Genomic DNA, 13,146 nt, shown 5'->3' on the forward strand with positions numbered 1-13,146 from the left:
TAAACCATAAATATGGTGTGTCCAACTCCAATATACATCCGTGGAAATTGGTAGTATCTGTTCAGTACCTTAATGCTTCTATAGATTCCTGTGTGCTCACTCTCTTGATCAGAGTGAGACTGAAATGACCAGACACAGAAGCTGTTGGATGAAGGACCTGTGCAGCGTCTTCACTATTGTCTTCACATGGATGTGTGCTTTATCAGCCCTGTATAAATGGTAGGGAGCTGAAAGATGATGATGTGCAAGTAATCTTCATAGCCCTTTTCCTCTGCCCTTCCATTTCCTCCTGGCAGCTTCTGCAATGTTTCAGGTGAGGGGGAACCAGCCTGAATTAATGTAGCTAAAAAAGCATAGGATGTTCATGGTGTATACTCTATAGGCTTGGTTTCTTTAATCTCATAATCTGCTGAAGTCAAAGTGAAATATCTGTACCAAGGAAGTTTAAAAGAAATATAAAAGGTTGGTGGAGGGACAAGAGAATTGTTACAAAGTAGTAACAATTATTAAGATATAAAAGCAAGAAGATTTCCCACATTCCAGGGGTCTCGGCTTGCTCTGGGTTCTGTTCTCCCACTTTTATTTGAAGTTGCACTGCTTGTCTTGACTGAGGCTTTTGAGTCTGCAAGCCCTTCAGGCAGGGAAGCTCTGCCCCTCTGAGCAGACTGTGCAAACAAGCACACAAATATAGTTTGGTGATACCTCGTCAGATCTTCTGTCATTAATCAAAATGAGATTTCACTGTAAAGACTTAAAGCATAAACACGTTTCAATGTAAACATGTAATGTGTTTGTAGGCCCAAAACCAGACTCTGTAAATGCTCTAGTGATGATGAACCTGCAGTAGAAAAGGATGTTGTCTGGGCTTTCTAAGCTGAGAAACTGTTGTGGAGCTCCCCTTCAGGGCAAACAGGGTTGGAGGATGTGCTTTGCATCTTGGAATTGGACTCTATAGGCTTTTAAGTGGGTTTCACATCTGTATTTTTCCTGTGTTCTTCTGTATCTTGGTAGGAAAGCTGCTGCTGAGAACTGCAGTGCATGAGGATCCTGTGGTCGTGATTAGAGAATATGTTCCTTGTGTGTCTTTTCTCTGCTCTGTCTCTTGGGAGTAGATTGTTTATATTGCTAGAAATTGTTAATGCAGTTAAACTATCTTCCAGCATGCAAACCTATGTCATTCCAATCTGTTAGTGTCCCTTGGCTAAAAATGAATGCTTTGATGTAATTGTAATTGATTTGATGTAATTTGATGTAATTGATTTGAGTTGCCTTATGATTTATTAACAATTCCATTAAAATATGGATGTCAGCTACAGTGAGACTTACACAATCCACAGTAGAAAAGATGTGAAGTTTCACAAAAAAAGCTTTAAAGACTTTTTTTTTTTTTTTGGTCTTTTGGATTCCTCTTTGTAAAAAAATGAATCAAATGCAGTCTGGTGTGACACTGTGCAGGAGCTTGGTTAGGACTTCAGGGTTGTACAGGTTGTTGTATTTCTTAAACACTTATTAAAAATATTCCTTGTCCATAAACCACAATAAACTGCTGTAATAGAGTAGCATCTTTATAGGTATAGCTTATAGAATAAGCCAGTTTCTCTCAACAGCAGTTTAAGTTTATTTGACAGCTCAGCTCCAGTGCTGCCAAAACAAAATTACTGTTTTTACTGCACTTAGTTCTCTGCTGCTGTTGCTGACCCTGAATGAGTGTCCCTGAGTTAGAGCAGGATGGTCAAACTGCAATGACAAGAAGCTTGTGAATTGATTTAGTTCCTACACAGTTGATTACACAAGCTAATGAATTGATTTTATGGATTAAAAGTATATATTAATTTTTTTATGGTATAATATCTTATGGAAGACCTTGGGAATTGTTTTTCTACCTTTTGACATCTTATTTTGTAAATTATCTCTGAAGAGATCTTAAGATTGGGGCTTTTTATCTTCTGTACATGTTCCATGCAAATTCAGAAGAAACATTGCTTCACTCTTGACTATGTGTGGGTTTTTAAAAGCAAAATCTTGATCATGTGTGTGCAATTACTCTAACAAATGTTCATGACATCCTGTGCAAGAAGCAGTAGCAACATACTGCACAACTGGAATATATAGTGATTTATTAGTGACAATATATTTAAAGATGGTGAGTTTTAAAGTTAATTTATAACTATTACTTAAAGCTCAGTAAATTGTCCCTGAAGAGATGCTACTCTTTGTTTTTTTTTGTTTTTGTTTATTTTCGGTTGATCATAGCTTTTAAGCATAACATTTTTGTAGAAGTCATTAAAAAGTTGCTCAGGTCGCGCTTCACAGCTTAGGCTCATATCCAGTGTTGTCACTGTGTGCTTCACTGCTACTGAGTCCATGTTTTGGACGAGATATTGAAGGTACCATCTGGCCATCCATGGAGAAAGTAAGAGTTATGACCCTGTGTTAAAAACAAAACACCCCCACCCCAGAATAGAATAGGTGTCCTAGAAAATGTGTTCTCTTTCTGCTTTCAACTGCCTGTTCAATTGTGGTACTCAGAAGTACCTTGTTATTTGTAAAATCTTTGAGTTGAGGACGTAAAGCAAAATAAGATTTTATACTGTGTGGTTTTTGTGTTATGTTTTTTTAGATACTTCAAGAAGTGTCAAGGCATCTCCAGAAACAGCAGAAATCTTTTTTCAGAAGTTAAGAAATAAATATGAATTCACAATCCTGGTGACCTTAAAACAAGTCCATTTGAATTCAGGGGTTATTCTCTCTATTCATCATTTAGATCACAGGTAAGTACTGCTACCTGTATATTAGTTAATGAAAGTATATGTGTTTATGCAGTCAAAAATTGACCATAAATTCGGGCAAAATTGTTATGTAGCAGGTCATTTGCAAATATGTATAGTGTTTGGGTAGGCATATTGTGTGGATTCATAAAAAAATCAGAAGTCCAAATCAGCCAAGGGAAGGTGGAACAGCTGTTACTCTTTAAATGTCTCTTGCCACGAAGGGCATGAAAAGCCAATTCTCTCTTGTTCATAACTGTAAGGACCAGATGCTCAGCTGGTGTAAAACTGTCACATCAGCATAGCTACACAGATTCACAAAGCTTGTCCCTGTATGTCCACCTCTTCACCAGTTCGTTTTTAACACTGCAAGCTGTTTAAAAAAACCCCAAAAAATCCTCAAGTTATGGGCTTACACCTCCCGTGAATGGGAGAGCACTTTACTCAAAAAGTTGTCAGCCTTAAAAAACTAAAGTGAATGACACGGAGTATTTAAAGATTATTCCTTTGATAGGATAACAACTTCTAGAGAAAGAAGATATTCTTTATGTATCTGTCTGAACAATGTCTGTTAAAGATAACCCCCCTATGATTCTCTGAGAGAATAAAAAGGAGTTTCAAAATGTGTACTTTCTAAGCAGTCATTAGCACAAGTAACAGATGATCTCTGCTTCAGGTTCACAGCCCTTTTTATTTTCCTGTGTACAATTCCATAATTCTTTCTTGATAGTCTCACTACAAAAAAAAAAAAAAGGTAAAGAGATGTTCAGGCAAAGCAAAATATCTTTCTTTTTCATGAACTTACAAGTTTTCGTTAGCGGCATGACATCAATTGTTTGGTGCGGGAAGATGGTCCAATTCTACTTTATTCTGTTTCACAGAGACCTCATCTTCTGCAATTCACCTATTTAAAAAAAAAAAAGGAAAACATTTCCATGGATCATGGTACCAAGTTTACAAAAGCATCTTTAAACATTGTGAAGAGGTGTTTGAACGCCTCCTGGATGAAGTTTATTGATGTTATAGAAGAGCTAAAGGGCCTCTCTGCTAACTGTAACCTACTTCTCATCTGCAGGAGTGAGCAATGTGCAAGGGACAGAACTGGTTAGCTGTGATTATTGAGTTTTGAACTGAGACTTTACCACCATGTGTGCAAATCATCCCAGATCGAAGAGTTTATTCTGCCTCAAATGAGAGAGCAGGTCTGCAGGACCTGACAAAGCTTGTTTCTATATTTGTAGGAAGAACATGGACTGGCTGGACTACTGATAGGGCATGCCATAGAGACATGCTATAGAAGACTACAAAATAGTGTAGTGTATAACTGGGCGAAACTTAGCAAACATTAACTTGGGGACTGGCCAACGAGGAGAAAACCCTGCCACTTAGTGAACATAAAGAGTGATAAAAGTACAAATAATAATGTCCAGTAAACTTTCATTGAAGGGTTGCAGAAGAATTTAGATATTTTTTTTGGAAAATAGTTAATTCTTGAAGTGAGTAAGGCTGGGCAAGTAGATCTGCCATTGTTCTTATGTGAACGAGAATGCACTAAATTGATTCATCCAGCTATAGCAAATAATAGGAAGGGGTAGAGCAGTGCTGGTGTCCAGGTCGCATGTCCACGCAAACTTAATGATTCTTATCTCATTTGAATCTCATTCATCCATGTCATCTGCCTATGCCCATATAAAATATCACTGTAAAAGGGTGACAAACAAGACTCTGAAAATCCTATTATTTTATATTGGTGTATTTTTAGGGATGGGTGATTAGATTTTTTAACAATATATTGATAATGTTTTGTCCTTGTTTTGGCTAGATTTCAGTTTTGGATTTGTGCTGAGAAAAAGGCTGATCACATGCCGATGTTTAGAGTTGCTGCCAAGGACAGCCAAGGACTTTTCAGCCTCCCTGCTGTGCCAGTGTCTGCAGGTGCAGGAGAAGCTGTCAGGCAGCACAGCCCCAGTTGCTAGCCTAGGATTCAACATTAGGTTTAGGATTGAGACCCAAATTGGCCAATGGTGTCATGTATGTCATGCTCAGAATATAGATGAAGCTCTGTCCAGAAGGTCTCTCACTCTCTCTGGGTCTCCCCTCTCTTGGGGTCTTCTTGCTCTCTCAGTCAGCTCTCGGATGCTCAGCCTCTTGTCTCTTTACCGGGATTGGGGTTTTGGGACTCTTCCTTGCTCTGAGATCATTAGCCAGGAACAGGCTGAGCCCCGGTCCTCGGGTGGTGAGCAGCTGCACTGTGTATCACTCATTTGTATATTCATACATATAACTGTTATCATTATTAGTATTGGTTTTGTTGTAGTTTAGTTATTAAATTGCTCTTATCTCAACCCATGAGTTTCTTTTCCCTTTACTCCTTTAATTCTTTCCCCCATCCCTGGAATGGGGGAGGGTAAGCAAGTGGCTGTGTGGTGTTTGCCACTAGCTGGGTTTAAAACCACAACACATCTATACTTTTTCAATAATTTTTTCTCATACCTTAAATATTTGCGGGTTTTATTGTTACATTTTCACCATCTTTTGTTTATCTGCATATTGGAATCTGAACTGCAATAGATAGTGTTTGTCAAGGTTTCTCTCTGAAATCAGAAGGTCTGTATTATATGCGTAGGTATTATAACTGGGGATGCATAACTTGGTGGCATTGCTGACTGTTTTTGAGGCCCTTTTTGTCTTAACTGTGGAAACTCTTAGTGCTCTTATTCTGATGTTATAATATTAGAGGTATGAAAAACAACAATGGTAAATGTTAGAGGTATGAAAAATGACAGTAGGAGCCGGTTCACACCTTGCTGAAAAAAACTCCTACCACCAATTTAGTGTCATCTCTTTTTCTTACTATGTCCTCTTAAGTGATACCTAGTGTTTGCAATTCTTCTATAATGATGTACGCTTTGTGTTTGGTTTTGGAGTCTTCTTGTCAGTCTTTGGATAATCAAAGAGGAAGAAAGAAGCTTTGTAGGTTATTTAGGCAAATAGAGTCACTTGTCAGGTCAGCTTTGGATGAAGCAGCTAAGGAAAAATCTACTTGTGAATATTTAATTGCTTTCATTGGGAGAATATTTGGTAATATGTTTAATTGTGATAAAGTTGATTGTATCAATTTAAGTGTGATAAAATAAGGGCTGACTTAGGTGTGAATAGTACTGGAATTAGGCTAGCATCTCTGAGTTTCCTATAGTATCATGGTTTTCATTTTCTTTTATAACAATGAAGACAAGAGAATGCAGAAGTTAAAAAGAAACATTTGGATGGCTTACATTAAAAAACTGCTTCTTTTCTTCAGTGCCAGATTTCCATCTCTCTGGCCTTGCCCACTTCTGAACAGGGACTCATCTGTCCTTTAGTTCTTAAACAACATCTTGCGAACTCTCTGTCACAGCAGGCACCATTGGTGGTAGGAGAAGTAGCAATGCCAGACCTGACTCCACTCCTTTGCACCAGCTTTAGGCTTGTATAGCTCCTCTGATGTCAAAAAAGTTGCACTAGTATTAAGCTGCTGCTTTGTTGGGGCAGAACCACACCTGGCTATATTCTTAATTTACAGAAGTCAGTACTAGCTCTTGCTTTTCTGCAGTGAGGGAGTGGAATGGTGGTGAGGAAGACTGGAGGTGGTGGTAACTAAAGGATATAATGAGTCATTACGCAACTTTTCCTATGTTTTATTTTACAGAGGTTTCATAACAACTAATGGTTCTAGGGTAAAAGGATTTCTAGGGTACAAGAAAATAAAAATGTTTGTTTAAAAATTGGAAAAAGGCATATTCGTTTACTCAGTGGCTTGGGAAAGATTTTATGCGTTTTTAAACATAAATAGGTAAAAACTCATCCTCTCTTTGCATGGGTCTAGGGACTTCAGTGCAAATATGCTAACTTACAACAGTTGAGGACATTTCCTAAATTGCAGTTACTTTTTAAAAATTTTATAATTCTCTTTAAAACTATATACTTAAAATTAGTTTACATGATTCAGAGTTTACTGATTCAGTCTGCGTTGCCTAGTTTTATGGGGGGCTTTTTTTTCTCTTTTTTGCTGGTTCCCTTTTGAAGAACATTAAAAATTAATACTTCCACTGAGATACCATCATGCTACTATTTAAGGCTTTGAGTCTTAACAAGTTGACAGGGCTTCTCTCCCAAAGTTTCCCCTCTAACATCAGATGGTGAATGCTATTCCTGGGCCATCAGATAGATGCAGGAGTCCTCCATGTAAATCTGAGGTTTAGGCATTTGCAGAGGCTGGGCTATTGCTGTCACCACAAAAAGTAGCTCCTGAAAGGATTTTCTGCAGATACAGTATAAGGGATGAGCCCCAACTAGGTGTGCTGTGAGCAGAGACAACACCCCGAGAGACAGAATGGAAGTTACAGGGAGGAGCCTGGTGTCACTTGTCTTGGCTTGACAGGTGTCTCAGCCACTCCTGAAACTGGGGCAAGAGAAGGTTCCAGAAATCCAGGAACTGGGGACAGTAAATAGGGGCATGTATGAGTCTCTGGGGTTCTTTACATCCAATAACCCCATTGGCAGATCCAGTGCTGGATCTATGACTGGTGAGATCTCACTCTCTCTTCCTCTCTATCTCTATCCCTCTTCTCTCTTGATGTTGTTAAGTGACTCAAGACCTACCTTGATTTCTGCTAAAGCCGCATAGCTTAGGTAGATATAACTGTGAGAGAGCCAACATTTAGAAAATACCTTTTCCAGGGAATCTCCCATTACAGTTAATGTTTCCGTATGGACCTTGAATGTTATGTCAACCTAGTCTACATCGAGGGGATTTGTGAATCTTAGTCACTCCCCCCCTTCTCCCTCTTCCAGGTGGATTGTGGCATATAGTAATCTTTTCTTACTCTTTAAAGTGGTTTTATTTTTCTTTTCCTAGTTGAGTACCAAAACTTTCTTCCCCTTTTATAAGGACTATGCTTTTTTCTAGTATTTAATATATACAAATCTTTAAAAACTGATCTTGAAGAGAAAGCATCTGAAAGGATACTTGCCACTATTTTTCTGTCTTTCTAATTTGCTCATATTCTTCCACAGAGATTGCTTTTTTTTTTTTTTTTCCCCACAGACTAAAGGAGCCGAGGAGTTCAAGCAGTGGTAGTTTTGGGTACAGCTTGGAGGTGATACTTTCAAGAAAACTCTTGTGGTGTCAGGGAATCCAAATTGCAGATGAGTAATGGTTCAGATGAGTCTTAGGCAGCTGAATGCATATCTCTGGTCAAATATATGTATGGCATATATCTGAAAAGCAGAAGTTACAAATGTTTTCTTAACTTGAGAGCATCACCTTGACCACATACAGCACCCTGCCTAAAATGCATAGTGCTTTACAATAACAAGGTAAATATTTTGAATTATGTTAATGAAGTGATGCCTTAAGTCAGAGTGGAAGCACTGTTAAATGTGGATTGCTGTGTGCTTGCTCTCAGCCTTCAGTTTAAGCTGTATTATCCTTCTCATTTCATTTCTGAATTTGTCTCAGCTTCTTCTTGACGGAAGAATCAGCGAAGAGATGATTTTAATCTGTGACAGGGTTGTAATATATGTTAGGTGTCACTATTTCATCATATATTTTCATTTAATTGGCAACCGTGGAGTGATGTAATAAAGCTTTTCCTCCCTTCATGGTTAGATGGCTTTATGCAACTAATGTTATATTCATATTTCTTGAGATAACTGCATTTTAGGGTCCTTAAAGGATGAAATCACTGCATTGTAGTTTAACCATTCTTTTCTTCAGTTAGTGCTTTTTATATCCTAAATTGGAGCACTGAAATCAATAGCATATCATGGACAGGCATTCCCTATACTTAATTATGTATCTCTACTAATGTATTCAATTTCTGCCTTACTTAGCATTTGTTTTCACTGCTGTTAGTGTCTTGTGATTGTCTGCTGTCAAATGGGCTGTACTGTACAGCGGTTTCAGATCTCTTTTGGTGTCTAGGAGGGAATTATCTGTGACTTTCTCTCTTACAGATTTAGCTGTACAAGGAGATAAGTTGCCAGAGGTGAACTCCTGATGCATGAATTTTGTTCTATCGTTTGACCGTTGTATTAAAATAGTGGTGGAACTGTATGTTCCCTGCTCTGGATGTATGAGTATTTCTGTACTGCAGTGTCAAGTCTCCTCTCTGACACCACAAAATCTTCTGCAAACACATTATGCTGAGAAAAACTTTCAATATTTACCACTTAAGCCCATACTGTAGAGTCATGTGCATTTTGTTTGGGGAGTGCTCTTCCTCTTCTCATCAATAACTTGCAGAGTAGACATTAGGTGAAAATCATATGGGATTCGTTTTCAAGCATTAAAGCTGTACGTGGCTGTTCCCTGTGCCTAAAGAAGTTGTAGATTATTTCTGCATTTTAAACCACTCTGTGCTAGACTTTCTGGAAGAGTTGAGGGTTGTAATGTTCTCTTTTTTTTTAATCATAAATCTTAGTTGCCCTTTCTTACTATTCTGACAATAATTATGAACCCTCTTAAATTTATTCATAACAATCATTTGCTTTTGGATTGACTTCCTTTAGCAATTTGAAGCTCCTCCGGTGTCAGCTGCCTTTACTTTTAATGCAGTTTGCATGTTTCATCAAAGGTGTAAAAAAAAAAAAAGTAAGTACTTTCATTCATTCACTGCTTTTCTAGTGCGTGAGAAGATTCTGTGGGACAAAAGGTTCTCTGTGCAGCCACTGACAGTTTGACTGGGCTCTTGCTTCTACCCCAAAAGAGAAAGGTTCCTTGTTTCTGTTGATTTGGGAGATTATCCCTGGGTGTGTGATTGGAGGCAAATATTTGTAAAGCAGCAGTTTTGTGTTATACTCTAATTTAATGTCTTCATGACATTGGGAATGACCTGTTTCTTTAAGTGTTGGTTATAAGGGACATTATTCAATTGATTGATGCCTTGTCACTGTTGTCTGGGTTTTTCCTGCTTTGGTTTGGTTTATGCTTACTCACAAAAAAAAAGAAAAAAAAAAGAAAAAATTGCTAATAGGATGTAAATTCTTGTAATGCAACCACCTTAAAAACACCTTCCTGTAACATTTCTTAAATCAAGTGAGGACAACCTGTCTGCTGATGTAAATCATTGTAGTGCCAGAGTGATTTGAGATCTTGTTAAAAATGCTCATATGACCACTGCTCCTGTAGTTTGAATTGAGACTAGTGACAGACCTACTTGAATAAGACACAGAAGATTTGTCCCTGCCTATGACGCTGAAAACCGCCACTGAAGTAGTTGAAATGTGAGTTTTGACAGATATCGTTATTCTTTTACTGTTGTTTGAAAGGTTTTCTATTAACAGATAAATAAGAAAGAAATCTGTATTCTGTCAGGGTAGGAAACAGGAGGATTTACATTGAGACTGGGTTTTGTTTTTACTAATATATATATATTGGAAAGTTGTTTATTGTATTTGCAGTCCTCTTGCTCTCTATGGAGAAACTGTGTCAAGAAAGGGAGTGAGAAGGATGGTTTATGCCATTTGTTTTTACAATTTTTGATCTGAGAAAGTTCTTCACTCCTTGATTTTTAGTAGAAGAGGAAGCTTCAGATAGGCAAGGCTGATATTAGTGGGGATGTGTGATGATGAGAACAAAATTGGAATAAATATATTGATAAGTGGGGTTAGTGAGAGATGGGAGGAATGAGAACAATTGCTCAAAGACAAGAATTGTGTTTCAAAAAGTATTTCCTGGTTTGGGAATTTGGTTTCATAGTCACAGCTCGAAAGGGATGGCATAGACAATGTGCCATAATACCAGGTTTGAATTTTTCCAAGACCTTTTGGGAGAATAGCTCTTCTTGGAGTGCATCAGGGAGGTCAGTGGGACCTCAGCTCTTGCTTCTAGCTCCTGCTGAGCTCCTGCAAGTGCTGTGGGAAGGCTGGCTGGGAGCCTTGCCTTGTCATCAGCAGTAATGTTTAGAGGGACCATGGTATCTTGCTCCTGTGATGACCAGGGGACTCTTGGATCATAGCACTAAGCTCAGCAGGCACTGCGCAGACTCTGCAAGTGGGGAAGCCAAGATTTTGCCTCCCTGATTTAAGGGTATAGTTGAGCTCAAATTTTGGGAGGCAACCAGAGAGATCTCTCAGGTGACAGGCAAGTTCTTGCCTTCAAAGCCAGCAAAGGCTTCCCAGATCACAGCAGCCCCACTGAAGTCAGATGTTAATAGAAACAGTATCTTGTTGACGTACATTTTTGTCACACATGCTTTATTAGTTTGAATTGAGTACAGTTACTGAGGGGGACAGGAATGACAAGGATTTGAACAGCCTCATTTGCATTTGTTCCCTAGCCGCCTCCTCCAGGGCATTGCAACCTCACTCTCCTAGCTGCTACCTTGTGCTGTGGCTTCTTTCTGGCTGGAGAGAAGCTGCAGTCCTGTGTAGTAGTCAGGGGTGTTTGTGTGGGTGAACGTGTGTGGATGGTGTCTCTCTGCCCTTCCAGTCATCTGTTGTCTGGCTGTTCTCTCCTGTGAACATTGCAGTGTGGAGGGTGTTTCTCGATGCATGTCCCAGCATGGGGCTCTGTCCCCTATGCACATCAGGAATGCACCTTCCTCCTCCCCAGCTGTCCTCCATAGCTATCCAGTGTGATGAGCAGTGTGGAGCTGGAACAAAAAAGTTGTGACCTTTTTTGTGGTGGAAGAAAATAAACAGCAGAAGAGATGTAAATGCCAGAATGATCAGTGGCTTTCTGGCTGGCATGCTTCAGAGGCATTTTCCTCTCACTGTTAATCTCTGCTCTGCCTGTTTTGGAGCAAGGACTTGAACTTGGTTCTTTTCCATCTGAGACAAGTGTCCTGAGGAGCGTCTTTTTTATTTATTTATTTTTACCCAATGCGGTAGAAAGCTTCACTGGCAGTGCCTGGCCAGGGCTGTGCTAGTAAATCAAAATCAAAGAGCACTGGCCTGCTGTTGTCCAGCCTGCATAATTGTTAGCATCCTTCTTAGCATGTTTGTCTCCTGCAATTAGCACCCTTGCAGATGATGCCGGGGCATGGTCTGTGGAGTAGCATTGGCCAAGGACTGTTCCCAACAGGTAGTTTGGAAAAAACACACCCATTTCAGGGAAAAAAGTGGGAGAGGGCACCCATATGGATGTGGGCTGTAGTGGAGCACCACTGATAATATTTGTCTTCAGGGACAGGGAATGGGCCTTGCTGGCTTTATTTATGAGTATAGACATAGGACTTGAGATCAACTTACTGAATTAAGGTTGCTTTTGTACCTGACTTACTCTTTTTGACTGATGAATTCTGTGTAATGGGAGAGCTTTGTCAGGTCTACCTGAGAGACTCCTTTTACTGTCCCATTGTGCGCTCTGTTTCAATATGGGAAATACCCTCTTCTGATTTTGACTTCTCTTCACTTGGGATCTCTGCTTTCAGATGGGTAATAACTGTGACATTACAGAGTGTTTAAGAAAGTCTTTCAGAGGGTCTTAGATGTGTCTCATGCAGGACCCCACAAACCTTGCTGCTGGAATGTTTGTTTCTATCAAACATACAAACAAACCAACATATTTGGTTTTCATGAGTGGATCAGCATTTTTGAACAAAACTATCTTATGTCAGAAAATTCTTGTCTGTCTCTGAAACTGTATTCAGCAAAAGAAAGGGACAAAAATGGTATCAGTGGCTTTCCTGCCAACTGTGCACTTGCAGTAAGTGCTACCAACTTACCTAGAAAAGTAAAGACCATTTTTAAAATTATTATTATTTGTCACTCCCTGCCAAAAACACTAGTCATGTCTTGCCTAGTTAGAGCTCTAGATATTCAGGGAAAAGGGCGAAGCCAGTAAGGCCAACTGGTAGTGTGAGAGACAGGGACTAGGTTTTTGCAGGTATAGTGCAGTTGCCACTTGGCATTTAGAATCCATCGGGGGATATTTTGATGCCATATTGTTCCATGGGATGCACCAAGCACTAAAAACTTACTGTCTCAGAACACTTTATGTGGTACTTCCAAATAGAAAAATAAGGCTCACACTCCTGACTGCCCAGTCATCATACCATGGAAAACGGCAAATAACACATTGCTGAATGTGATGGCTGTGCGGCATGAATTGGTTTTAAGTTTTTGTGGTCTACACCCCTCAGAATTGCTTACTGCTGTTATAGTAAGCACTGTTATAGCTTGCACTGAATAAGCTCTACTGAGTAGGATCCTTTTTTTTTAATGTTTTGTGTAATTATATCTAATAAAAAAGCCCACACTTTTGTATCAAAAATCTTCAGATAAAGATTTTTATAAGCAATGCAGATAAGGATTTTAATTTTTTTCCTAATTGCATACTCTTCTTTAATTTTACTGATTTTCCTTTTCTTCTTAGTGTAGATCAAAGATCCAG

The 13,146-nt window shown here is 39.0% G+C and overlaps 1 protein-coding gene across 1 annotated transcript in view; it reads left to right on the forward strand.

Moving 5' to 3' along the window:
• Positions 1–2,573: 2,573 nt before the first annotated feature.
• Positions 2,574–13,146, forward strand: part of LOC104466235 (protein NEL-like) — a gene marked incomplete at both ends in the record, with an annotated part of 49,211 nt that continues 38,638 nt past the window's right edge. Inside the window, one exon of the mRNA XM_010079590.1 lies at positions 2,574–2,771. Coding sequence (XP_010077892.1) covers positions 2,574–2,771 — 198 coding nt within the window. The remainder of the gene's footprint in view (positions 2,772–13,146) is intronic.

This window comes from Pterocles gutturalis, unplaced genomic scaffold (genome assembly GCF_000699245.1).
Source record: "Pterocles gutturalis isolate BGI_N339 unplaced genomic scaffold, ASM69924v1 scaffold12434, whole genome shotgun sequence".
NCBI classification, from domain to species: domain Eukaryota; kingdom Metazoa; phylum Chordata; class Aves; order Pterocliformes; family Pteroclidae; genus Pterocles; species Pterocles gutturalis.